The sequence below is a fragment of the Lepisosteus oculatus genome, chromosome 7 (genome assembly GCF_040954835.1).
Source record: "Lepisosteus oculatus isolate fLepOcu1 chromosome 7, fLepOcu1.hap2, whole genome shotgun sequence".
NCBI lineage: Eukaryota > Metazoa > Chordata > Actinopteri > Semionotiformes > Lepisosteidae > Lepisosteus > Lepisosteus oculatus.
The window spans coordinates 8,297,069-8,324,230 of NC_090702.1; the positions used below are offsets into that span (position 1 = coordinate 8,297,069).

General features: G+C 38.5%; 1 protein-coding gene across 9 annotated transcripts in view; it reads left to right on the plus strand.

Annotated features, from left to right (window-relative positions):
- Positions 1–20,232, plus strand: part of cacna1c (calcium channel, voltage-dependent, L type, alpha 1C subunit) — a 447,138-nt gene extending 426,906 nt beyond the window's left edge. For all 9 annotated transcript variants that reach the window (XM_069192105.1, XM_069192106.1, XM_069192107.1 and 6 more), the window contains 3 exons: positions 1,512–1,615; positions 6,681–7,001; positions 9,573–20,232. In XM_069192105.1, the coding sequence (XP_069048206.1) occupies positions 1,512–1,615; positions 6,681–7,001; positions 9,573–9,923 (776 nt within the window). In that variant the 3' untranslated portion in view covers positions 9,924–20,232. The remainder of the gene's footprint in view (positions 1–1,511; positions 1,616–6,680; positions 7,002–9,572) is intronic.
- The last annotated feature ends 6,930 nt before the right edge of the window (positions 20,233–27,162 follow it).

Below are 27,162 nucleotides of genomic sequence, written 5' to 3' on the forward strand. Positions count from 1 at the left end.
AGACTAATAAAATATTTACCATGAAATTGTTTTTTAACTTTTGTAATTAACCAATCAGCTAGACTGTGAACACATAATGGACATAGTCTGAGAAGATAGAACACAGAACATTGAAGTGAAATACAAATGCTGTGCTTTTCAGTTGAGTGCATATTGCTTGAAATTCAAGTAGGACATTTTTTTTTGCTTGGTCTGTATTGATTTATATTAAAATTGGACACTTAGCAAATGTGTCATGTTTTAATCAAAATAGAAAAACAAAATGCCAACTTAGACAAAATATTGTTTCCCTATTTCAAATGTGTATAATAATTTTCTTTGCATTGATTTATTTTTGCAATCAACAGTTTTCATTTTCTTTTCCTGTGTTTCTTGGAAGCATACAAGGTTTTGACATTTCAATAACAGAAAGTCTGTATAATAGACTCATGCTGTGAAGAATAATGCAAAATGCCTTTACTAAATTATCCAATCTGCAGCGTTTGCTTGTTACCTTTCACACAGTAGTTACAGTAAATCAGTTGAGAATTCTTATGATTTGAGTTACAAAAAGAGTTATAGTTTCACCATATAAACACCACCCCCTATTTCTTAAGAACTACAGTATGTTTCAACTGATCTATTATTTAATTCAACCCTTAAGGAAACTAATCATTTGTAAAACCTTTTTACAAACTTTCAGCTGGATTTAAGTTTTTCCTTTTTCCTTGAGTATGTATTCTGTAAGGACATTTTGTGATGATGTAGATTTCAGATAAAAAATGTCTGATAATAATATAGCAGGCATGTTCATTACAAAAAAAATTACAAATAAGAGAAAGCATTTAATAAAGCATACAAAATAAAGTGATTTTGCTACTTTAACCAACCCAGAGTTTTCAAAGAAATGCAGTTTTTATGTGATCTGTTTGGCCTCTGTTCTGATGTAATCTGTACACAACAGTCTAGATCAGTGGTTTTGCAACCCATGTCCTGGAAAAACGCAGTGTCTTTTAGTTTTTGGTCCTGTTCAGTTCTTATTGGTCTAATAAACTGATTGATTTGTGTTTTCTATGTGGAGCATAGTATTTGTAATTTCACTTTCAGGCTGTTAAAAGCTCAAATGTGATTTGTAACTGATATCAATCATTTGCCAGTTTCTGGGTTTCAGAACTTCCCTCTTCAGTTATGTTTCCATGAACAATAATCAATTGGAGCTCTACAGTTGAAATAAACATGGAATCACCATGAGAGTTCTCTAATACAGAGCCATTGCCACCTTATCTATCAACAATTAACCAAGTAGAAAGAGGTGTTCAGTCAGAAATAAAGGCAAGTTGAGGAGAGGCTGAGTAAATTTCTATATGGTAATATTATTGGAAACAGTATCCTTGAAGTGGGATATTTTGATCACTCAGGACTGACCAAAGAACTGGAATGAAAACCAACAGACAGTGTTCCTCCTGCACTACTGTGAACAACTTTAATTAGAGTTCATGTTATTCCCTATCCTTTGTTCTTTTTCCAAATAGGTCGACGATCATCCTTCCACCTAGAGTGTTTAAAGAGGCAGACCAAACAGCCACCAGATGTGTCTCAGAAGACTGTACTGCCCCTTCACCTAGTACATCACCAGGTGAGATCTTCTCCATCTCTGCTCTACAAAAACAAAACATTAAGGATGACTGAGCCATCATTATGAATATCTGTAGTTCTCCTGCAGAACAACATGGAAACGATCATAAAAAAATAAAGCCATCTTATGGGTCAAAAATGTTTTTTTTTTTAATTCCAAATCCCTGTAAGGTCTAAGAACATGCAGACATGGTTTACAAATGAGAAGTGGGCTTTTGTATAAACTTGGTTGCAAGTAGCTTAATGCTACAAAAATCCTAGTGTAGTAAATAATTTATTTTATTTTTTTATCCCTCGGGAGGGGGATCAGAATACCTCCTGGGTATCTCTGCCTGTCGTAAGAGGCGACTAAAAGGGTTGTGTCAGGAAGGGCATCCAACGTAAAACCATCTTGCCAAAACCATGGTTGCAAAGAACACAAAGCACATACCGGATCGGCCGGGGCCCGGGTTAACAACGTCCGCCATTAGTGCTGTGTCCCAACAGGGTACTAATGGAAATTATGCTACTGTGGGGAAAACTGTAGAGTGGGGGCTACAGAAAAGAAACAAGGTGAAGGGGCATGGAAGGAATGTTAAGTCAATGAGAGTGGGGAGTTGGAATGTTGGTACCATGACAGGGAGAGGGAGAGAATTGGTTGAAACTATGGCAAGGAGAAAAGTGGAGATCTTGTGTGTGCAAGAAACCAAGTGGAAAGGAAACAGCTCAAGACACCTAGGAGAGGGATACAAGATTCTATATGTTGGAAAGAGTACCAAAATGAATGGAGTGGGTGTGATAGTGTGCAAAGACCTAGCAGACAAGATAGTGAGGGTGGTTAGACACTCAGACAGGATTATCAATGTACAGGTGGCTTTTGAGAGTGGGTTATGGAATATCATCTCTGTATATGCACCACAGGTAGGAAGACCACAGGAGGAAAAGGATAGCTTTTTGGAAGATCTCGAAGAAGTGGTTAGCAGAATCCCAGGAAATGAAATGGTGGTAATTGGAGGAGACTTCAATGCACATTTAGGAGAGAAATGCCCAGATTATCCAGATGAACATGGTCAGAGAGGGCTAGGAGAGAGAAATGAAGAAGGAGGAAGGCTACTAGAAACACTCCAAGCTCTTGAATTGTTTGCAGTGAACACAGGGTTCACAAAGAATTATGAGCAAAAGGTGACATACAGGAGTGGAGGCCATGATACCCAAATAGATTACATATTAGTGAGAAGAATTGATTGAGCGAAAGTCCAAGATGCTAAAGTCCTGCCCTATGAGGCTGTTACCAGACAACACAGGCTACTGGTGATGGACATCACAATATTGAAGGAGCGAAGAATAAGGCAGAGGAAACACCCAGCACGAACAAAAGTGTGGAAACAGAGAGAAAACAAAGTAGATTTCAACAGGCTGGTGAAAAAAATGAAAAACAACACAGAGGAAACAGAGGAGCCTTCAGTTGAAGAAGAGTGGACTGAGATGAGCCACATCCTAGAAGAGGCTGCTACCAGGGTTTGTGGAAAGACAAGAGGAATCAGACCGAGGGAAAATGAAGAGTGGTGGTGGGATATGGAAGTTCAGGAAACACTGAAGGAAAAGAAAAAAGCATACAAGGCACTGAAAGATGCCACTGGAGAATTACAAGAATATAAGAGACTAAAGAAGGTAGCAAAAAGAAGTGAAGCAAGAGCAAAGGAAAGAGCCTGGAAAGAATGGTATGAGAAACTTGAAACAAAGGAAGGAGAGGACCAAATCTACAAGATTGCTAAACATAGAGCGAGACAGAAAAAAGATATTATCCGGGTGGCGGTACTCAAGGATGGAGAAGGCAGAGTCTTGATTAAAGAAGAACAGATCAAGCAAAGATGGCTGGAGTACTTCAAAAATCTGTTAAATGTAGAAAATGAGAGGGAGAACCTAGTGGAGGCAGACGTAGTGTGTGGACCAATCCAAGAAATTTCAGTAAAGGAAGTGACAGAAGCTATCAAAGAGATGAAAGTGGGCAAAGCAACTGGACCATCAGGAATAGCAGCAGAACACTTTAAGAACCTCGATGAAGAGGGGATTCAGTGGCTGACGAGATTGCTATACAATATTGCAAAAGAAGAGAGAATTCCAGAAGAATGGACAAAAAGCAGTATGGTTACCATCTACAAGGAGAAAGGAGACCCAATGGAGTGTAAAAACTATAGAGGAATAAAACCTCTGGAACATGGATTGAAAATCCTGGAAAAAATTCTGGACAAGAGACTCAGGAAGATAATCAGGATCCACAACTCACAATTTGGATTCTCAGCGGGGAAAAGCACAACAGATGCCATTTTTGTGATGAGACAGTTACAGGAGAAGACACTAGAGAAAGGGAAAAAGCTGTATGTGGCCTTTCTGGACTTGGAGAAGGCATATGACCGTGTGCCCAGAGAGGTGGTGTATTGGTGCTTGAGGAAGAAAGGAGTACCAGAAAGCATGGTGAAGTTAGTTCAAGCAACCTATAGAGATGCAACTACGAAGATGATAACACAACAGGGAGAGACAAAAGAGTTTGAAATCACAGTTGGAGTACACCAAGGATCAGCACTAAGTCCTTTCCTTTTCATAAACATTATTGACACACTGACAGAGGAGGTAAGAACAGAAGTGCCTTGGGAACTCATCTTTGCTGATGATGTGGCACTGATGGCAGACTCAGAAGTAGAACTACAGGAGAAAGTGTTCAAATGGCAGAGGAGTCTGGAAAAGGGTGGACTGAAAATGAATGCAGAAAAATCTGAAATAATGGTAATGGAGAGAAGAGGAGATACTATGACCAATGTTGAGGAGACAAATGGAGGAAAACTGAAACAAGTTGATGACTTTAAATACTTTGGATCAAAACTGGTAAAGGGAGGAGAAACACTGGAGGCAGTAAAACAAAGAGTGAAAGCTGGATGGAACAAGTGGAGAAAAATAACTGGAATAATCTGTGACAGGAAAATTCCCAGAAAGTTAAAGTGCAAAATGTACAAGACTGTGATTAGACCTGTACTACTATATGGAGCTGAATGCTTGGCAGTTGGAAAGAGGGAAGAGAACTTGATGAGAAGAACTGAAATGAGGATGTTGAGATGGATTCTGCAGATTTCAATGAAGGATAAGATCAGAAATGAAGAAATCCGTAGACGATGTAGGGTGGTGGATGTGGTTGAGAAGATGCGAGAGGCGAGGTTACGGTGCTATGGACATATCATGATGAGGGACGTTGAGGAAGTAACAAAGAGGGTAATGGAATTTGAGGTGGAAGGTAACAGAGGAAGAGGCAGGCCTAGAAAGAGATGGATAGATTGTGTGAGAAAAGATATGGAGGTATGTGAAGTGAGTGAGGAAGATGTGCTCGACAGAGACAAATGGAAAAGAGCAACCAAAGCAGCTGACCCCAGGACAGTCTGGGACTAAGGCTGTGAAAAAGAAGAAGAACAAGAAGAAGAAGAAGAAGTAAATAATTTTTTAATGAAACACTTGGGAATTGCTTTTCTCCAGATCTACAGTATCTACTCCAATCACATGCAGGACACCTACAGTACATCTAATTCTCACACAATTCTTTCTATTCCAGGCTGAAAAGATTCAGTTCCCATCAACCATCTGAAGTTCTTTTAGATAGAAGTTAACAAGTTTGCTTGATTTTCCCCTTCATTTCTGACAACTGTGCTTAATTAGAACAGTAAGCAGGTCTTTAAGGGTTGTGAATAAGTTACAGATGATGATTTTCAAGGTACAGGAATTACAGAATTACCTTCCCGTGACATAATTGTGCAGAGCTCATTGAACATAGTCAATTTAAAATGTATCACTCTATTCAATTTTATTTTAAAAAGTATGAACTTTGAGTAGTGGATGCAAGGTTATATGATAAAACATACTGTATTTAATTCTATCATATTTTTTTTTCTGCATTATGTCCTTACTCTGAATGTTATATATAGTACAGTATAAAAATTGGTCAAGTTAAATATTTTCCTGTCTAATTCTAATTTAATGTTTTTGTCTTTATATCCTGTTTAATATTATGCATGAAATAAGGAAATGTGTGGAAAATATGGAAACATGACTGCATGGATTATATTGCAATGTGACAACAGATTCTACAGAATGCCTGTCAATTGTGCCTGTCAAGTGTTAAATGTAGCAGAATTAAGGGTCTTGTGCTCCTTTAAGGATGGTTATAAAACTATATTTGAGAATATCAAATGTTATCACATGTTATCACATTTTGTCCCTTTTTTCTTTATGTCTGTTTTCAATTTGAGAAACCAATACCTGATTTCTAAACATAAAATCAGTTGGTCTTTTGGAAAGTTCTTGAGGATGTTTTCTGGCACCATGCATTCTTACTGTAAATACTCCAGAGGATTAATATGTCAGGATCAGTACTGGAATGGGAGACCTCTGTACACCTCAATGGGAGATTGTTGCTGTACACCTCAAACAGAATTTCCTATTTAAATCAGACATGTCGCTCTAGGTGGTACTAGCTTTTGGATGAGATGTTAAAGTCAAATGTTAAACTGATACTAAACTGACTATTCGGTCATTGAAAGTCACTAACATAGTTTGTACATGACAGTGTATTCACCCTGGTGCCCTGACTAAATTCCACTGTAGATGTACATAACCCGCTCTACCCAAAGTTCCTCTTCTGTAATTCAATTGAGGAAGGAATTTTTCTTTTCTCTGCCTGATCTTCTGTGCAGTAGGGTTACCGGCACATGATTATACCCACATGTCAGGCAAATGGATGCTGCCCCTCACGGGTACATGAAGTTGGACCTTCTTATAAATAAAGCACTCTGGATCCCTTTACAACAGTAGGGCCTGTAACATGGACTGGAGCCCACAACTCACCAGTTTTGAGTCTAGAGATATTCCCACTATGCTACACTGCCCCATCTCCTGTCAGTAAGCATATCTAATGTATATTAGAACCCTGGTAGGGCGTCTCTTCTTCACTTCTCACCACTGAAGCTATTAGGAACAAACAGCAGTGAGTACTGCATGGTGGTGAATATTTCATAGACTGTGTTTCTGTGTCCCTCCCTGTCCAGGCCCTGGCAGTGGCTGGGCTCAGCCCGCTCTTACGGAGGAGTCATTCCCCCACACTCTTCACACGGCTGTGCTCCACACCCCCTGCTACGCCCTGTGACCGGGGGAACCCCTACCAGCGTGTGCCGACCTTGCAGCTGGAGGGCACGGGCTCCTACGAGAAGCTCAACAGCAGCCTGCCGTCTGTCAACTGTGGCTCCTGGTACGCGGACAGCACTAACGGCAACACCCAGCGGGCGCGGCCAGTCTCCCTCACCGTACCGACTCATTGCCAAGACTCAGGGCGGCAGTTCCATGGCAGTGCAGGAAGTCTGGTGGAGGCGGTAAGCTAGTCATTCCTTTGCACTGCCATTTGCAAAAAAAAAAAGATCTTTCTGTTGCAGTTATTAAAGGGGAGCTGCAACACTATTTTTCTATTTTGGGGATAGAAAGAATCAGCATTGATGACTGCTTTTCAGACCACAATAAAAGTAAAATGTACACAGTAACTTGTAAAACCTCCAATTTACAGCACAAAACAGACAATTTGTGGGAACTCTCACTCTTGCCTCACTCTCACTCTTGCCTGGGGCATGACCAGGGGGTTGCAACAACATGATGACATACAGTGCTTTCTAAAAGTTCACAATTTTGTGCTTAATCCAGAATTTGTAAAATGTTTCTATAATGTCAATTAATTTATTTTGTTACCAGGATTTATTGGACTGCACCTCCCCTTTAAGATTCATGGACAATTGAATGGCTCAAGAAATTGTGTTTGCATGAACATCCTTTTACACTTTAACCTGTGCTTTCTGAGTTTGCTTGAAATTGTTATGTATTACTAATGTGATTATATGCAGTACATACAGTGCCTTGCGAAAGTATTCGGCCCCCTTGAACTTTTCAACCTTTTGCCACATTTCAGGCTTCAAACATAAAGATATAAATTTTTTATTTTATGTGAAGAATCACCAACAAGTGGGACACAATTGTGAAGTGGAACGAAATCTATTGGATTTTTGAAACTTTTTTAACTAATAAAAAAATGAAAAGTGGGGCGTGCAAAATTATTCGGCCCCCTTGCGTTAATACTTTGTAGAGCCACCTTTTGCTGCGATTACAGCTGCAAGTCGCTTGGGGTATGTCTCTATCAGTTTTGCACATCGAGAGACTGAAATTCTTGCCCATTCTTCCTTGCAAAACAGCTCGAGCTCAGTGAGGTTGGATGGAGAGCGTTTGTGAACAGCAGTTTTCAGCTCTTTCCACAGATTCTCGATTGGATTCAGGTCTGGACTTTGACTTGGCCATTCAAACACCTGGATACGTTTATTTGTGAACCATTCCTTTGTAGATTTTGCTGTATGTTTGGGATCATTGTCTTGTTGGAAGATAAATCTCCGTCCCAGTTTCAGGTCTTTTGCAGACTCCAACAGGTTTTCATCCAGAATGGTCCTGGATTTGGCTGCATCCATCTTCCCCTCAATTTTAACCATCTTCCCTGTCCCTGCTGAAGAAAAGCAGGCCCAAACCATGATGCTGCCACCACCATGTTTGACAGTGGGGATGGTGTGTTGAGGGTGATGAGCTGTGTTGCTTTTACGCCAAACATATCGTTTTGCATTGTGGCCAAAAAGTTCGATTTTGGTTTCATCTGACCAGAGCACCTTCTTCCACATGTTTGGGGTGTCTCCCAGGTGGCTTGTGGCAAACTTTAGACGAGACTTTTTATGGATATCTTTGAGAAATGGCTTTCTTCTTGCCACTCTTCCATAAAGGCCAGATTTGTGCAGTGTAAGACTGATTGTTGTCCTATGGACAGACTCTCCCACCTCAGCTGTAGTTCTCTGCAGTTCATCCAGAGTGATCATGGGCCTCTTGGCTGCATCTCTGATCAGTCTTCTCCTTGTCTGAGCTGAAAGTTTAGAGGGACGGCCAGGTCTTGGTAGATTTGCAGTGGTCTGATACTCCTTCCATTTCAAGATGATCGCTTGCACAGTGCTCCTTGGGATGTTTGAAGCTTGGGAAATCTTTTTGTATCCAAATCCGGCTTTAAACTTCTCCACAACAGTATTACGGACCTGCCTGGTGTGTTCCTTGGTCTTCATGATGCTCTCTGCGCTTTCAACAGAACCTTGAGACTATCACAGAGCAGGTGCATTTATACAGAGACTTGATTACACACAGGTGGATTCTATTTATCACCATCAGTCATTTAGGACAACATTGGATCATTCAGAGATCCTCGCTGAACTTCTGGAGTGAGTTTGCTGCACTGAAAGTAAAGGGGCCGAATAATTTTGCACGCCCCACTTTTCATTTTTTTATTAGTTAAAAAAGTTTCAAAAATCCAATAAATTTCGTTCCACTTCACAATTGTGTCCCACTTGTTGGTGATTCTTCACATAAAATAAAAAAATTATATCTTTATGTTTGAAGCCTGAAATGTGGCAAAAGGTTGAAAAGTTCAAGGGGGCCGAATACTTTCGCAAGGCACTGTAAATATATACTGTATCTGCTTGACTTATGGCTTCATCACTCTGCTTTGCTCCCCACTAATAGCTGATGTGTGGTGAGCGTTCTGGTGCACTATGGCTGCCGTCGCATCATCCAGGTGGATGCTGCACATTGGTGGTGATGGAGAGGAGTTCTCATTATTATGTGTACTGTACAACAGTGATTATTTAAGTTGTAATTTCTGAATTACTATATTGTCCATATTTAGCATATATTTTTAAAGGAACCGACCTCACTCTATAGTCCTTTTTTTAAATAAATAATTTTGGTTAAAGTAAATATTAGAATTTATTAAAATGTCCTTTGAAACATGGCAGTTCTAGATTAGTTTGAGTTAGAGATGAAAAAGCCACATCTGATTGGGTTTTTCTTCACTGTGATCTCCACTGTTCCCTTAGGTCCTGATTTCCGAAGGCCTGGGCCATTATGCCCAGGACCCCACCTTCATCGAGGTGACCAAGCAGGAGATCGCCGATGCCTGTGACATGACAATAGAGGAGATGGAGAATGCAGCTGACAACATCCTGAATGGCAACAGCCAACCGAGCCCCAACGGCAACCTCCTTCCCTTTATTAACTGCAGGGACCATGAAACTCAGGCGTCCAGCAGGCCGGAAGGACCTGTTATAGCGGTGGAAGAAAAGGAGGAAGAGGCCGAGACAGAGGGTGAGAGGTCTCCAGGGCAACGGAATTGTGGGCTAGTGGAGGAGGATCTCCCAGAAGACATGGTTTGCGTCAGCAGCTTGTAGAAGTACAGGGCTCTCCAATGTTGGCTGTTCCGTTTTAATATTTGTGTTCTAAATGTTCTGGGTTTGTTTCAGAAGTGCCTCACAGTTATTGTGCTCTTGAAGGTGGAAGGGGGGAGGATTTGAGAAAAAAAATGGAAAGCGGAACGTTTGATTTCATGGCCTGGTTGTTTCTTGGCCATGGGGCAGGAGCCCCATTTCGCCCTCAGAGAGGTGGCAAGTGATATTAAGGTGTTGGGGTGCCTCTTTTGGAAGCTGCACACTCTGTTCAAGGACATCCTTTTTGTTCTGAGCTCCGACAGAATCATCACGGATGGATGAACGGATGAAGGCAAGATAGCACGGACCAGTTCTGACCCTCCCCCCGGGCACCATTTAAAAAACCAGACAAAACAAGGGGGTCCTTGGGAGACGAAGCGAGGCGCCGGAATCTATGCTCAGGTGTCCTCACGCTTTCTCTTTCCTTCTCTGTTGTCGTGTGGCATGACAATGCCACCCTTTTTAGGGAAGGAGTCAACCAAGGCGATAAACCTAAGGGACAGCGACGTTTGCTGCCATATACCTCGAGTTTCATCATATCTTTTATTTTTTCGCGTTTCTTTACTTTTTTTGTCGTCGTTTGTTTTAGGTTTGTAAAATTAGCCTTGCCTTGCAACTACTGCCTTGGCTAAAATGGAGCAAGGTCAAGGCATGGGGTTGAGGGGGTGGGAAAAGAACAAGAGAGCCAGGGTCGAGCTAGGCCTTGTAGTTGATCTGCATCCCGTGTTGTAGATCTCTGCAACTGGAGAATGTAATGGTTTTACTGGCCAGTGACAGTGCAGGCAACCAGACACACATCAACACCAACTAGAGTTTATATATTTATACAGTGTTGTGCAAAAGCTAGAGACCAGCCTATATTTTTAAATGTTTTTAACAAATTGGATTATAAACATATATTATAAAAGTAAGAACCTTGTTTTATTAGAAGTTTAAGAAGTTAAATACCCTGCAATGGCAGGATTTAGGATTGTATTTAATAATAACCATTCTCTTGTGTTTTTCCTCTTTTGTCCCCCCAACTACACTTTTTTTTGGTGGGGGAGGGGTATTTTTGTTACTGTAAAAATGTGCCTAAAACTCTGAAATTTAACAATATTGACATGACACTTGGACCTTTCAGAGAATTAATAGGCATGTTTCCAAAAAGGCTGGCTTTGATTTCCGAAACCCTAACCACTGGAATGATGAAGAAGCAATGTGCAAGACAGCCTGACGTTCTGGTTTGGTTTGGGTTTTATCTCACAACACTAATTATTTAGCTCTTCATCCAGAAATAAAAACAGGTCAAATCTTCTTTTCTCTTAAATAGCTATGAGTGCTTTTGTAGGTTTACCTTCAAAAGAAAGGTGGAGAAAAGCTTACAGGCATTTGAACATATGCTGCATAGGCTCATGCTTGATACCAGCTAATGGTCATGCAATTCTCTCTGTAGTTCCTCAAATAGAATTTACAGGGTTAACAAAAAACTGCTGTGGATTTTACACTGTTACCATACTGTTTGGTGTCTTCTTACTTTTGTACAGCACTGTATGTCTGCATGCATCATACGCACACACTAAGTGCCAGAGAGCAGTGGTGTCCTGAATAAGTTGCTAAGAAGGAATGGATTATGCAAATTAAATGCGAAAAATAAGAGTTTGCTGCTACTTAGAAAATTTTGAGTTGATGTGGGCAATATTACATTTATTTTCATCACTATGGCTGTGGGGTTATGGGGATAAAGATGGAGATGCAATGACAGTATCAACATTGTGAATACAGAGTTATTTGTTTGGGACTCTATTAGAACATGTACAGTACTCACATTGAATGGACTCTTGTGAAACCTGCTGTCTGAGTTTTCTCAAAGCTAGTGGCTAGGCCACAAGATCTTTCATTTCAAATTGTTATAACCATAGATATTAAGCAACACTACCTGCCATGTTCACACAAGTAGGATTGAATATTAACAGAGCATCCTGATAACCCCTGCAATGCACTACTTATACTTTTTATTGATTAATAAACAGGTTGATGCTGTCAATTATCTGAAATGTTAGATTGCATTTCTTACTAAGCAAGCATACTTTTTTTTAGTTTCGATTTTGAAGAACTGTAAACAATGCAGTCTGTGTCAGATATTCACATATGTAATTCAGTATAGCTAATACGTTTTTGCATGTCACTCATGGGTTTTAAATCTTTCCTGGCACTAGTGTGTGTTTATGGTTGTCTTTGTAATTAGGGCGTGAACCTAGCAGGGAATAATGTTTTCTTTTCAAACACCATTGTTTCAATTAAAACTGCTAGCTGGATCCCTTTACATTAGGTCTAATACCTAAGGTTTGCTACACTCATTGATACAGGTTACATGCTTACATAGACAGCTTTCCACCCCACTCTTGAAAGAATGCAAAATGTGCACACCTGCACTATGTAGCTGGTTTTATGTTTTGGTTTGTCAAAGCAGTTGTGCTTTTCTCTTGACAGCCTGTGGCAGGCGCAATGAAGGGAAAATGGCGTCTGCCTATTAAGTCACTGCATGTTTCTGAGAGTGTATGCATTTCCTGTTGTGGATAGGGTGGGTCCATGTGAATGATCACGGGTCCAGGAGTGCCTGGTTGTGTGTGCGTTCCACAAGATATGCAAAAACAATGCAATAACATCATGACTGTAAATGAGTCTCAAAGAATTAGCTGTATAAAAGGATGAAAAAATATATAAATAATATATATTCAGAGTAATTGTTTATTGAGTTGCAAATCTTTAAATCGAAGAAACCTGTTATACTTGAAATCAGGTGCAGTTCAGTATTTAAAAAGACATCTTGTGCCAAGCAATTATTTTCCTTCTTCTTCTCTTCTAATTACTGAATATTATTATAGTCACATTAATTGAACTCACTTGATGTATATTTACTGCATGGGAATCATTTTAGTATTTTAGTGTGCCAAGTTATACCTTTTGAACTTTTTAGTGCTTTTAACTAAGGAAGTGGGACACAAGCCAATGTTTTTTTTTGTGTTTTTCTCTCTCTTTATACTTTTTGTGAATGAGAGAAAAAAGAGAAAATTGTACATAATTTTAGCTACTTTGGAAGACACTATGGACATGTTTTATGGAAACTGATTTTGCATATCTTGTGTTCATCCACTTTAAGTTGGTACATTTCGTACTCAAAACAATACTTTTAAAAACCAGTGGGAGTAGAGTAGGGTCATAGAAGATTCATCAGAAGAAAATAGAATTTGTCTAAAAGCATTAAGATTTGAAGGAGAATAAAATTTAAAGAAAAATCATTATCGAAGACTAGGTTTTTAAGTAAATGATACTTAAGACCGACCCTGTTGTGAACAGAAAATATATGTCTCCTTGTTGCTGTCAAATATCTGTGCTTATATTCAGATGTAACTTGCCAAAACAATTACAACAGGATGGAACTGCCTGTTGTGCCATAATTCACTGTATTTTATAATACCAAATTGTAGGTGTTTAGAATTTGTGGTGCATGTACACCTTTGGAGTTTTTGTTGATGTGTTTGTCAAGAATGGATGAAGTTCAGAATGGCAGTGCTTGAAGAGGATTCAGAAATGATTATTTAGATGGTGGACATCTCTTGACAAAGGCAAATATTAAAAAAACAGCCCCATTTTTCAATCAAATATATATGGTACAACATTCTAAATTCTGCCTACTGTATATACACTAATGAGGACCCAATGAGCACCAATACTTTCCTAAAGTGAGCTCCTTGTGAGCTATGGACAAACTCACTATGAAGTGTCCAGTTTTCTTTGCGTCCACATTTTGCATCTATTTTGTGACCTTTGTTTTTCCTGTAGAATTCTGCCCCTCGAGTTTTATGTCTTTTCTGAAGTAGACTAATAAAATGTTTATATGCTGCCTCTCAGTCCCTTTTCAAGCTTGCACTTAGCTTAGACAATCTGAACCAGGTTTCCTTATTCACCTCAATCACACTGGTAACTGATAGATCCTAGTATTTGGGGTTTATAGAGGATCCTGTGTTATTGAGGTCTGTATCTTATTGGAGTTCTAGATTGGATCCAAAGTTGTTCCTTAGCAGTCCATCTCCATGACAGTCGAATGTATTGTTGAACAGGCTAGGAGAATAAGACTTTGGTTCTGTTTTCTGACCCTAAGCCATGGGCACAGCAAGAGAAGTCTTTCTTTAGGGGGTTAATGTATGCAATTCCCTGTGAAACAGCAGTAATTTCATGTACACCTTTTTGTGCAGTTATACCTTCATTGTGAGCATCTGAAAATCTGATATTAGTGAAAGTACAGTGGTGCATGCATACATGTGGCAGAATTTTAGCTGGGCTTTCAATGTCAACGGCTTGAAATATATTTTCTATCTCTATGACATTAAAAAAGCTTAACCATCTTTATCAGTTGGTACAGTGTAAAAGTAGTTTCACTGAGATCTGGGAAAAAGATGAGATAGAGATAAGACCTGAGTCCTGATTCAGTCTGCCTGCAGGTTTTATTTGAAAATATTGTGTTTTTTTAAAGGAATTCTACAATTCAGCATACATGTTTTAAGTAATGCGGTCAATTTGGTCCAGCAAAAACTGATGTTGATTTACTGTTCAAAGTTCCTACACCTCTGATCAGGCGTAGGTAGTTCATGTAGTGCTCGATAATCTTGGTGTGAATAGGCTTTCAGATAAAAGTCTAATTTTTATCTTATTGGTATTTATAAATACTCGTTTGACTTACAAAGTACAGTATCTTAATAAAATATAACATAGTGTCAACAAGTCTTTTAACCACTTTTAGACAGAACACGCTATTAACCTTGTGTTAATAGACCACTTTATATCCAGAGTGGTGTTAATTCTAGCCAGCTCTACAGAGTCATTCCACCAAGTTCCATACTGTAGATCTCTTTGCATCTTTCCTTGCTGTAGATTTGGAGAAAGTGTCATGTTGGTTTAAATGCTGCATAGGGTGAGTATAAAATCACTATCATGGTACCTTTTGTATGACACAAAAGTAAATTTGAAAAAAGATCAATAATTAATACATTTAAACAGAATGCAAATCAAGGTACCTTCTGAGTCATAAGTGACACCTACAATGCTGGGGCTTTTTTGCTGTATCATCTTGTAAACTTTGTACCGTGTAACTTGAGAAAAGCAAAAAATGTTTTGAATACAGTCCATATATATATATAAATGTGTATGTGTGTGAAGCCTTGATATACCTTAATATATAAAATCACATTAATTTAAACAAATGTTTGCAAATTGGCAACTTTCAGTATTGCTTACTACATCATTACCAGTATGTTCTAGCTGGAGTTTTCCAAATATTGATGTTAAATACAAAGACACCTGGCAGAATAGCACACATCTTACTGACCCCACTTGTAAAACTATTGTGTTACAAACTGACCACTTCTAATGATTGTCCCTGAGAAATGGAAAAAAAAAACATGATGGGTTGGATTCGGGAAGAGATTTTTCAGGCATCACTACAGCAAAAGAAAAGCATAGTTTTAAATTTCTGTGAAGAGATTGTTGCCAGGGGCTCTCAAACCGGGATGAATCAGGGGTACAGTGCCTTGGAAGATCTTGTAACAGAGGAGACATTATATTTTTTGCTAGAATTAACATTAATTGTACGTAGGCTTGAATGTGTTCTTTATGGGATTCTCTCTTCTTTTATTGTTATCTATACAGAACTACATTATAAGAGTGTCAGGATCTGGTTTGTGAATGCGGGTTTCAATAGAATAGGCAAGTTAATGGTGAACTTTAACCATGTGATTCACATAATTCTTTTGTTTAGTTAATTTCACCATTTCAGTGTCTATTCTACCTCACACATTAGCATTATTCAGAATTGTTTCATTGATTAAGGGTTTCTGTGAAAGTGTGTTGAATGTCTTGACAATCAGCAAAGATTATCTTCAGTTTTCTTAAATATATATATATGTTACTTTGCAAACTGTTATATTATAATGACCTAGAACCCAAAAAGAAGTTTGAACAGATTTCTCAGTTTCTATATTGTATGTGTGCATATTAATTTGTGTGGGATTTTGCTATGAAAGGCATTGAAAAGAGAACTGCAAGGACTGGCAAAGTTTTGCCTAAGAAGCATTGATCAGAACCTGGATATTGTTACCTAGGCTGAAAAAAATGTAAATGTTTTAATATCAGGAGGATTCTCACCAGCTTCTGTAGCTCGTGATTTTATTTTTAGCTTTATATTTATAAAATGTAATTGTTTTACACATTACAATAAGATCGGTATCACTAATACTGCAGCTTGGAGAAGGTATTGATTGATGGGTAAAATTACTGTATAGGCAGAAAAATACAAAACTATATTTTTAGGAAAAACTATTCTTCTCAGCTTTTGTCCTTCCAGTATGTGCTGTCTGAACAGTGAGAAAGGTAAAATATACAACGTGGAATATGTGACAGGCAAAGGACCTTTTGATGGTACTGGAGAAAACTTGTTCTGTCAAACTTTGTTAGTAGAACTTGTGAGAGATTCACATTGAGATGCAGTACTAATTCCAAACCAGGTAAAGCTATGAAAGTTAAATACTTACAACAGTACCATAAGGTACATTTTTTTTGTCTCAAAGCTTACATTTTCAGGAATCAGAATTGTACTCATTTTTGCACAAAGCTTATTCCTTCATACAGTAGATCCTTCCTTCTAGTTTAAAACATGTTCTGCCCTAGAAGGAATAAGATCCTAAAATCTATTGTCTCTATTACATTGAAGTGTACAATAGGTTGCACTGTTAAAAATAATTAAACAAATTAATATAACTTTTCTTATTCTTCCTTACTTGTCTCCTAATGCACTGAGTGCTGAGATGAAGTGACTTGGTGCAAGAACCATCAATCTGAGCATGTGTGTAGCTAAGTGATAGTTATGAACAGTTATGATAGTTATGATAGTGAAAGAACGGATCAAAAATGAGAAAATGCTGTATGTTCAAGGATATCCATAATATTCCCTCTATTTATTTATATATATGTCAGTTTCTTAAAAGCCATTAATTAACCTAAAGAAAAGTGCAGCAAATTAAACTTATTTTGCATTAAGGAGCTCATCAGTTTTTATGGGTTTCCTCTGTTTTATATCAATCATATTTTAATTAAATGCAAAACATGCATGTATGAAACAAGAGAAAAAAGTACACTAGCTTGCCATTTTTAGCCACTCTGATAAGTGTTATTGCAAACATAAAAGAAAGCAAAATGAAGTGGCATGCATTCTTGTGCTCTGTTTACTTCTGTTGAGGTATTTATTTAGGCAAATGTATTGATTGTGTTGCTGCTGTAACTTAATTGACACTGAAGCTGTTGCATATAATGAAGTAAATGTAGCAAAACTGACAAAGTCCCTTTTCAAATGTTGAAAAACTATTTTTTTGCTTAGTTTTCTTGAATGTGGTGGTTTAATTCATTGTTTCCCTCTTTTATGTCTATAGTACTTAGTACTTTTTTAATTTGGGTGGAAACAACGTTTCCACTTTCTAGAATTGAAAATGGCTGAAGGAAACACAATGAATCTGGGCCCAGGAATGTTGAGGTCAGAGGTCATCAGTGACTATTAATTCCTGTCTTCCCTGGATCCCATTACAAAGGGCAGATAGTGTAAGAAACATAAGAAAGAAAATACCCAACTTTCAAGAATACTTTGGGTTTTAGTTTACAGGCTTTAGTGAAGCTGACCTGTATGGCGCCAATTTTATGTTCTCACTTTTATGTACAGTATATTAGTTATATATACTAACAGGGCTAGATTATTTTTTGTTTTTGTTTAAGAATTAACTTCCTTTATTGTTAAAAAAAACTCATAAGTGGTCAAATCTTGTTCATTTAAGAGTTCTGACCGCTGGTTAGGGAAAGCCTGTTGAATGAAGATCCCAATGTCTGCATGTACTGTATACAGTAGGTGTTGTAAAAGCATGCACTATCTGACTTCCAAAGTAAGCCCCATCGAAATCAGGTTTTGTCTAGTGGAATGGCATCTTTGGGCATCTTAGGCAGATTATATTGTCTACGTACCTGTCTAAAATGCCTTTGCTATATTTTAAAAGGACTTGGAAGTGAATGGGGACATGCAAATTCCACAGAGGGATTTTTTTCCGTCATATCACACCCCTCTATTTTTTCTTACATGACTGTTATTATTTGTAATGGTTAAGTTATATACTGTAGTAGGATGCAATAATTAAAGTTTTGCAAAGTAGCTTGTAATAGTCATTTGCACATCAGACACAATTGTGTGTTAATGCTGCCATCAGGATTTCCGATTATACAGTAAAGAGAGTAAAAGTTAGTTATGGAATAAATGGGAAAAAGAAGTTTAAATATGTAGTAGCTTTTACAGAGTCCTATTCCAAAGTTTAAAAATCCTCATTTAAAGAAAGAATTAACTCTATGTCATTGGTCAGATACCACCATACAAGGCACAAGATACCAAACAGTCAGGTTGTTCTAAGTTATTCTTAAATCTTCACAAGAGAACGGCTCCATGAGATTAATCAGGAAATGGATTACTGTGTTATCCATTAAATATGACGTCTTTTTTTAACTACAGAATAAATTTAAACAACTCATATTTAATATTATGTCAGCATATGTTTAATACAAAATTTACATGCCTGTAATGAATTATTTTGACTGAAAAGATGTTATTTATGACCATTTGCTCTTGGCTGGTACTGTAAATGAACTGATGCTTCATTGATAATTTATAATGATGAAGAAGATAAATATTAAAAGTAATTTTAGCACTATAAACATACACATATGATATTCTTCATGTTTTATGAGTGGGTAAAGATATGTGTATATTTTCACAAAAAACTTGCAAAAAATATTAGTAGAATATTTCAACAAAATGTCTACTGCCAGTTAGTGCTTTTTCAGGCAAATGTCTGTATGTACCCTTTTACTTTTCTTGTTTCTGTAGTAAGTTATGTGTTGTTTTTTTAATGATTTGTAGGAGTGTTTAGTACCAATTTCTTAGTTCAGTGTAATAAAATCCTTGCACCTTCCTGACAAAACCAGCTTGATCAACTTGAACAATATCAATTTTTAATCGTGCAGAAAAGTGAGTTACACATACAGTACCACATAGTGTCATACCTGGAGGGAGTCACAAGTAGCACTATGAATCCCCAATCAAACTCTGATCACCAAGAGGCCAAAACAAATTACTAGTCATTACGTACTTCATGCATCCTTTGAACTGTAACTGATGTTATGAATGTTTCTGGCATAAACATTGAATCTAAAACCCCTTTTGGGATTGCCATCTGGAGTGCAGTCAAAATTCTTGCTGAGGTATTTCCAATTTAAGCTACTGTACATGGATGGTTTAGTATGAAGTAACTTATGTTTCTTTATTAACAGTTCTTGACAAAGTGATACTTTGATGTTTGCTGTATGATCCTCCTATTAATTGATCTTTTTTTCTGAAAATATCTGAAGTTGGGGCTATTGATGTTACCCTTCCTTACCAATGAAGCTGTTTCCCACTGAAGTGTTTATTTCACTGGGGTCTGTACGTAAAGATGGTAAACGAAGGATTTTGTTAGGAAAACAACACTGAAAGTTTTAAACTCCTTTTATCTATTTTTTTTCTCAATCCTTAAAAACACTTGTCTAAAATATGGAAGATGCTAAGTGCCAATGATATATCTTCAAAAAATAACATTTTCCACAATATTGTGTAATTGAACCATGTAATTAAAATATATAAGTTTAAGTCAAGTTGTGGGAGAAATATGAGGTATATTCAATCCATTTCTGGTTTTTGTGTCTCAGTAAATTGCCCACCAGCTACACCACCTCTTTCTAGAGGAGAAGAGAAGGTGCTGTTCAGTTTGACTTTGCTTTCTGTTCTGATGGTATTGCATTTCTTATTCTTTATTTTTTTCTCATTCTTTCATTGATATAACAGAAAATCAAACAAATCAATCACTTTTCTACTCTTGTTTTCAAAAAACAAAATTTAAAAATGCTAAAAAAAAACACACAGTTGATTTGTAAATAGGCCATGTACAGTTTGTATCCGTAACTGTCAGTCTGTCTTTGGTGACAGAGTCTGTCTTGCTTATAACGCACGCTACAAGTAAATAAATTTAAAAAAAGGAAAATATATTTAGAGTGTATGGTCCTTGAAAGCAAGTTTTAAATTAATCTCTGATGTATATTCCTGTAACATTGCATTTTTATCTAAGGAATGATGTTATTAAAAAATTGCAAATAAATTGAGTTTCCTAATGTCTTCTCTGTCTTTTGCTTTTTCTATAAATTGGGCTGTTGAACAGCTATATACTGAAAAACAAATACATAGGATACTTAATCTGTCTTCTCTGTTGTTCTTGTTCTTTGCTTATGTGTCTGTCAGGGAGAGTTCTTTCCGGACCCTATGCAGACGACACAATCCGGGGTAAAGTGAGAAAACACAGGGAAAAAAGCATGCAGGATACGGGGAAGAGAACAGGGAGGGCGTGTCCACGGAGTGCTGGTGGTCGGAGGAGGTGCGGCTGAGGCAAACGATCCAGGGATGAGTCAAACGGGAAATCCAAAATGGTGCAAAAAGTCCAAGGCCAGGCAATCCATCCGAGAATGATGATTATAATCTAGAACTGGGTCAGGAACGGGAAACAGGGAAACGGGAACGGGAACAGAAACTTAAACCATAACAGAGCCAGGCGCATCCAGGTCCCGGGCTCTGCATTGGTTCCCGCATTATGTGAGCCAGGGACCTGGATGCGCCTGATCCCGTTATGGTTTTAGTTTCTGTTTCTTGTGTTTTCTCACTCAACCCTGGATCATGTCATCTGCATAGGGTCCAGAAAGAACTCCCCCTGACAGTGTCCTATTAAAACTCTGGGTCTCAGGTCTTACATTGTAATGTTGTAGTGCTGTAATAGATACTCTGTCGATTATATAGTCTGTGCAGCTAGAGTACTGGCAGAGGCCTCAGAAAAGGCTATTAGATCCTAGGTTCAACACACATGGTACACTTGCATGAAGTTGGTAAAAAACAGAATTTTTCATGAAACTAGAAAGAGGACTGGAAATTATATATGGTAATTACATTATATATTTGGATATCAGCTCCTAATTGTCTAAAAAAGAAATTATTCTCACTTTGGGTGAAGTTTTGAGCTTTACTGCCCAGTTACCACAAGTTTAAGTCTGGGTAATGTCACTAGCTGACTGTAACCATGAAGCTCTGAGAAGTGGAACAAAATTGGCATAACATTTTCAAAGGTCGGATTGGGATTGCTCTCTCACAGTTCTCACAATTGCACCTCCTGCAACTTCCCAGGAGTCTGATGATAATTAAAGTCAGGCTGCACCTCCAGTAGGTTCTAAAGCTCTTGGAAAGCAGTCTGTCATTCATGTTTGTAGTGTACTGGCAGCTTTCTTTATAGAAATTTGACAGCAGCCATATCACCCTGCAACTCACAACTGGCAACCCACTGAAGCTAAGCAGGTGTGAGCCTGGTCAGTACCTGGATGTGAGACCTCCTAGGAAAAACTAAGGTTGCTGCTGGAAGAGGTGTTAGTGGGGCCAGCAGGGGGCACTCATCCTGCGGTCCATGTGGGTCCTAATGCCCCAGTATAGTGACGGGGACACTATACTGTAAACGGGAGCCGTTCTTCGGATGAGATGTAAAACTGAGGTCCTGACTCTCTGTGGTCATTAAAAATCCCAGGGCATTTCTCAAAAAGAGTAGGGTTGTAACCCCGGCGTCCTGGCCACATTTCTCATTGGCCCTTACCAATCATGGCCTCCTTAATAATCCCCATCTATGAATTGGCTATATTACTCTCTGCTCTCCTCCCCACTGATAGCTGATGTGTGGTGAGCGTTCTGGTGCACTATGGCTGCCATAGCGTCGTGTGGGGCTACACATTGGTGGTGGTGGAGGGGAGTCCCTATTACCTGTAAAGTGCTTTGAGTGGAGTGTCCAAATAGCGCTATATAAGTGTAAGCAATTAATTATTATTATTATTATTATTATTATTATTATTATTATTATTATTATTTGATATCTATTGTAGAAGAATGGCATGTTAACACTTAATCTTATCTGATTCCTTGTGTTATACCTGTGGAGAAGCTTGGAAGATCAAATGGTCCAAGTTCACCTGCATATTAAGGATTTTAAAGAAACAATTTAATAAGAAGTCAATTCCCTTTCATGCTATAATAGTAGCTTGTGTTCCTGCATAATTTGATTGAGCATAAAATAGAAAAGCACATTTTTATACATTTTTACCTAATCCATCTGATTTTTAATCATCAGTTATGTTTTTTTTTCAAGTCACAAGACAATGAGGACGTATAAGTTCCTGATCATTCCCACATACACATTAGAATCCCATACCGGAGGTTCAGAACTGATTAGACGAGTCGACATTGGTCCCTCACCAACAACACATTATGCCACATGGCTACAGGTGTTGCTGTGTCACTGAGAAAAAACAGCCCTGGCCTGAGTCTTGGAGGCTGACCAGTGACATGATCCAGGCTCCATTCCACTGTCTCTCAGCTAAGGCTGCACTCAGACAAATAGCTTTAGCAGTGGATTCAAGAGGTCAAAGAAGGAAGGAAAGAAGGTTCTGTAACTGTCAGGAATCCTCAATGAAAAGGTTTGCAGACCCTGTGCAGATGCAGGAGCAAGTAGATATTAAGACAGGCGAACAATCTGGAATGTCAGCCGAGATCGTAGTCGATAGGCGAAAGAGTAGATCAATAACCAGGAAGTTCAGAGAGAAGCAAACAATCCAAAACAGAACATGAGGTCCAAGGTCGACAGGCAAAAGGGAGTTCAGTATCCAGAAAGCGAGGTTCAGAGTTAATGGAAGTAGAGCTCTCAAAGAGAAGACTCAATACCAAGCTGCGGGAAGTGGGTTAGGATGGTTTAAATAGTTAAGATTTAAGATTACTTTATTAGCCATATACAATTTCTTGCATTGGGAATTTGGCTCTTCACATACCCCAGCTTGCTCTCCATGAGACACAGACAGAGAGAAGTTGTGGGGTCAGAGTGCAGGGTCAGCTATTGTACAGCACCCTGGAGTAGGTAGGGTTAAGGGCCTTGCTCAGGGGCCCAAGGGATTCCACAGGATTTGAACCAGCAACCTTCCAGTCACACACACAGATCCTTAGCTACAGAGCCACCACTCCACTCCCTTTTTTTTCCTTTAAGATAGTGCTGCATGCTGCACGGGAGAGCGTGTGCTGATGGATTAACACATGCAGCGGCGCTTGTTCTTATTAACCCGCTGCTGGTACAGGTTGTTCTTTTGTGAGTTGATCTCCGCTGGCTGTTGGTCGTGACAGTAACAGCACCTACCCAGGGGCTGTGAGATGCTCGAATGCAGCACTTTAATTTTGGAATTTGTGCATGGCTCATTGTTATTCTATCAGATCTTACTGATATTTATTTTATTACTGGTGTGAGTCTAAAATAGTATATGAAGATGTGTTGGGTGGATGCTGTCAATTATTGGCTTTATGCTGTATGTTTGTACCATATTATCTTTTAACTGTATGAGTTCCCCAAACTAAATTCCTTGCAGATACAGTAGTTGTTATAGCACTAATTGAACGTGAACTTGGAAGTGTCAAATTTAGTTCAAGTGGGTAGCTGCATCAGCATGCGTAGGCTGCAAAGGAACAAGGTTTATTCCATGCTGAAAAGTGAAGAAAAGAAACACAACATTTCGGCTGTGGAGCCTTGTGTGACACACAGCCAAAGAAGGCTCTACAGCCGAAACGTTGTGTTTCTTTTCTTCTATAAACCTTAACTGTTCCTGTGTCAAATTTAGTTTCATTTTAACCAAGCCTAAAATTATTTTAAGGTCTTAACAGTTGTGAAGTGCAATCTATATTGTTTATGGTGTTTAAACAAACATACTGTAGGATTCATGATCTCCTGTTAGCTAAATGGTGGTGCTGCTCTTGCTGAATTACAAATACTACAAAAGACCTTTAGCCTTTACTTCTTAAATTTGGTGAAATCGAGGGAAGTTATAAAAATGGTAATGATAAAAGCAGCCACTGCTTTTATTTTTAAGTCATAATGCATTTTTTAATAATTTATTTACACTTCTCAATGTCAGGGTTCCAACACTTATTAAAGGGGAGCTGCAGTCCCAGTTCCTCAGACCAGTCATTACATCTTGGAAACCAAATAAATTCATTGACAGTATAGGAAAATTTACAAAATTTTGAAATAAGCACAAAATTATTTGTGCAGCCACCAGCCATATGACCTTGCAACTTGCAACTGGCAACCCACTGAAGCTCAGCAGGTGTGAGCCTGGTCAGTACCTAGATGGGACACCTCCTGGGAAAAACTAAGGTTGCTGCTGGAAGAGGTGTTAGTGGGGCCAGCAGGGGGCGCTCACCCTGCGGTCTATGTGGGTCCTAATGCCCCAGTATAGTGATGGGGACACTATACTCTAAAAAGGCGCTGTCCATTGGATGAGACGTAAAACTGAGGTCCTGACTCTCTATGGTCATTAAAAATCCCAGGGCATTTCTCGAAAAGAGTAGGGGTGTAACCCCGGCATCCTGGCCAAACTTCCCATTGGCCCTTACCAATCATGGCCTCCTAATAATCCCCATGTATTAATTGGCTTCATTACCCTCCTCTCTTCCCCACTGATAGCTGATGTGTGGTGAGCGTTCTGGCACCTTATGGCTTCCGTCACATCATCCAGGTGGATGCTGCACATGGTGGTGGAGAGGAGTCCCCATTACCTATAAAGCGCTTTGAGTGGAGTGTCCAGAAAAGTGCTATATAAGTGTAAGTAATTATTATTATTATTATTATTATTAAAATCATGAGCTTTGTGAAAGTGTTGTAAGGTGCCGTGTTGTCGCAAACTCACATTCAAGTTCCCACGAATTGTGATGTGAAGTGCTCCTTCCTGCTCACTAGTCACTGTAATGACTAATGTAATATGATGTACAAGCAAATATCATAATTATTATGTTATATTGTAAAATTAAAATAAATAAATTATCTGCAGGCAGAGTTAAGAAGTAGTATTTGTTAGGAAAACCATCTTAAAGTTGGGAGCAATATTTGTTTTGGATTAAAAGAGATATACTGCATTCACATCACAGGAAATGTAGACCATTCTGTGATGTAAATTAGGTTTTACAAGTCACTGTGCACATTTTACTTTCATTGTGGTTTGAAATGCACTCATCAATGCCAATTCTTTCTAACCCCAAAATATAAAAATAGCGTTGCAGTTCCCCCGTGTTACATGAAGAATCCACAATATCCTTTCTTACCACAAGGTGGAGCCATACACTTATTTCTTAATGAGACTATCTTAGTGAATCTATGCATTACAGGGAAGAATAATGAAAGATACAGAATTGATTGTACTAAGAATAAACTCATCAGAGTCTAATAATAATCTTTACACTTATATAGAGATCTGGCCAGATCAGCGCTACTCAATACCCACTCCATAAACAACAAGACTCTTTACGCACCTGCGCACCTGTGGTGGTGGGGGGGGGGGCTTTTTTACAATTTAAGTCCTATTACTATACCTCCTCCCTCTTCTTTGGAGTGCTTTGTTTTATGTTTCTCTATCCCTCCAATCTACTCTCATTGCCAGAGTTTATAGACCACCCAAACCCAGCATTTAAAAAAAAAAGCAATTTTTAGGTGAGTTTGCTGATTTACTCTCGTTTTTATGCTTTAAGTCTAAAAGGATCCTTATTCTAAGGGACTTTAATATACATATTGACTCAAGGTCTTCCAGTCTAGCTAAAGTCTTCCTTTTTCTATTTGGGATGCTTAGGTCTTCGTTTGTTTGTACCCCTACACATAACAAAGGACACAGCCTAGATTTAATTATTGCAAATGACTCTTTTGTCTCCCACTGCCCTTCCCTTGATCTAGACCTCTCTGAAGTTATTCTTTTTAATCTGGAATTACCTGTTTCTAACATTTCCCCCTAACGCTCTGTAAACTTCCGCAACTGGCGATCAATTGATCAGTCAAGGTTTGCAAAATCTGTTCTATCCTCCTTATCAGCGTATAACACTGCCCTAGGCTAGGACTGTTAGCCCTTCATTTGCTCCTCTATGGACAGCATGTTGCTCCATTATACTTTTTGGACAATCAGTCTGTATAAACCTGTGCACATTTTGCACACACCTATGTATTTATTTATTTTTATTTATTTTGTTTGTCGTTTGTTTTATAACTATTCTGATGTCTGTTTTGCTTGTCTTGGGCTGGACTGCTGTAACACATCAATTTCCCTACGGGATTAATAAAGTATTATCTATCTTGTCAAAGCCAAACTGCACCACCACATTACCTGCCTTATCGAAACTTTGCAACACATTCTTTACCTCAGCATCACATTCTCTCCACCACGCATATCATTTCTATACATCCTCCCTCCATAGCAAACTCAATAAACCAGTTACACACATGAAACCCACCACATCTATTTTAGATCCCATTCCCACCACTTTATTTCAGTCCTGTTTCTCTTCTCTCTGTCCCATTGTCCTCGATATAATAAATGAATCCTTGAACACTGGCATTGTACCAATGGTCCTCAAAACTGCTGCCATAACCCCTGTGCCAAAAGAGCCTAGCATGGCTCTGGATTATCTAAACAATTTTCGCCCCATCTCCAACTTACCCTTTCTTGCAAAAATTCTACAAAGTGCTGTCACATTTCAGTTACATTACCACCTTGTAACAAATAACCTTTTCAAACTCCCCAATCTGGCTTCCTTCAACTTCTCAGCACAGAAACTGCCCTGGTCAAAGTCACTAACGATGTCATTGTTTGATGCTTTTAAGATGCTTTTGGTTGATGATTTATATACACATATTTTTAGGGAAGAACTCAGATTAATCACTGGATTGACAGTATACTGTTAACCATTACACAAAGGAACCGCTGCCTATAAAGGCCATAGTGACTATCAGAGTCCAATAGTCTTTACAATCTGTATAAAACACTCAAGGCATGCTTTGGTTGTTGTGGAGTGAACTCTGGTTTTCTACTAATTCAGCAATGTTAGAGCTGGAACCAAATGTTTGCTGGAGAGTTTACTGGAAGGTGATAAGTAAATTGTGGAATTAAGACAAAGGTAATGACTATTTATACTGTAATACTGTAACTTCTCATCCTGTGTGCT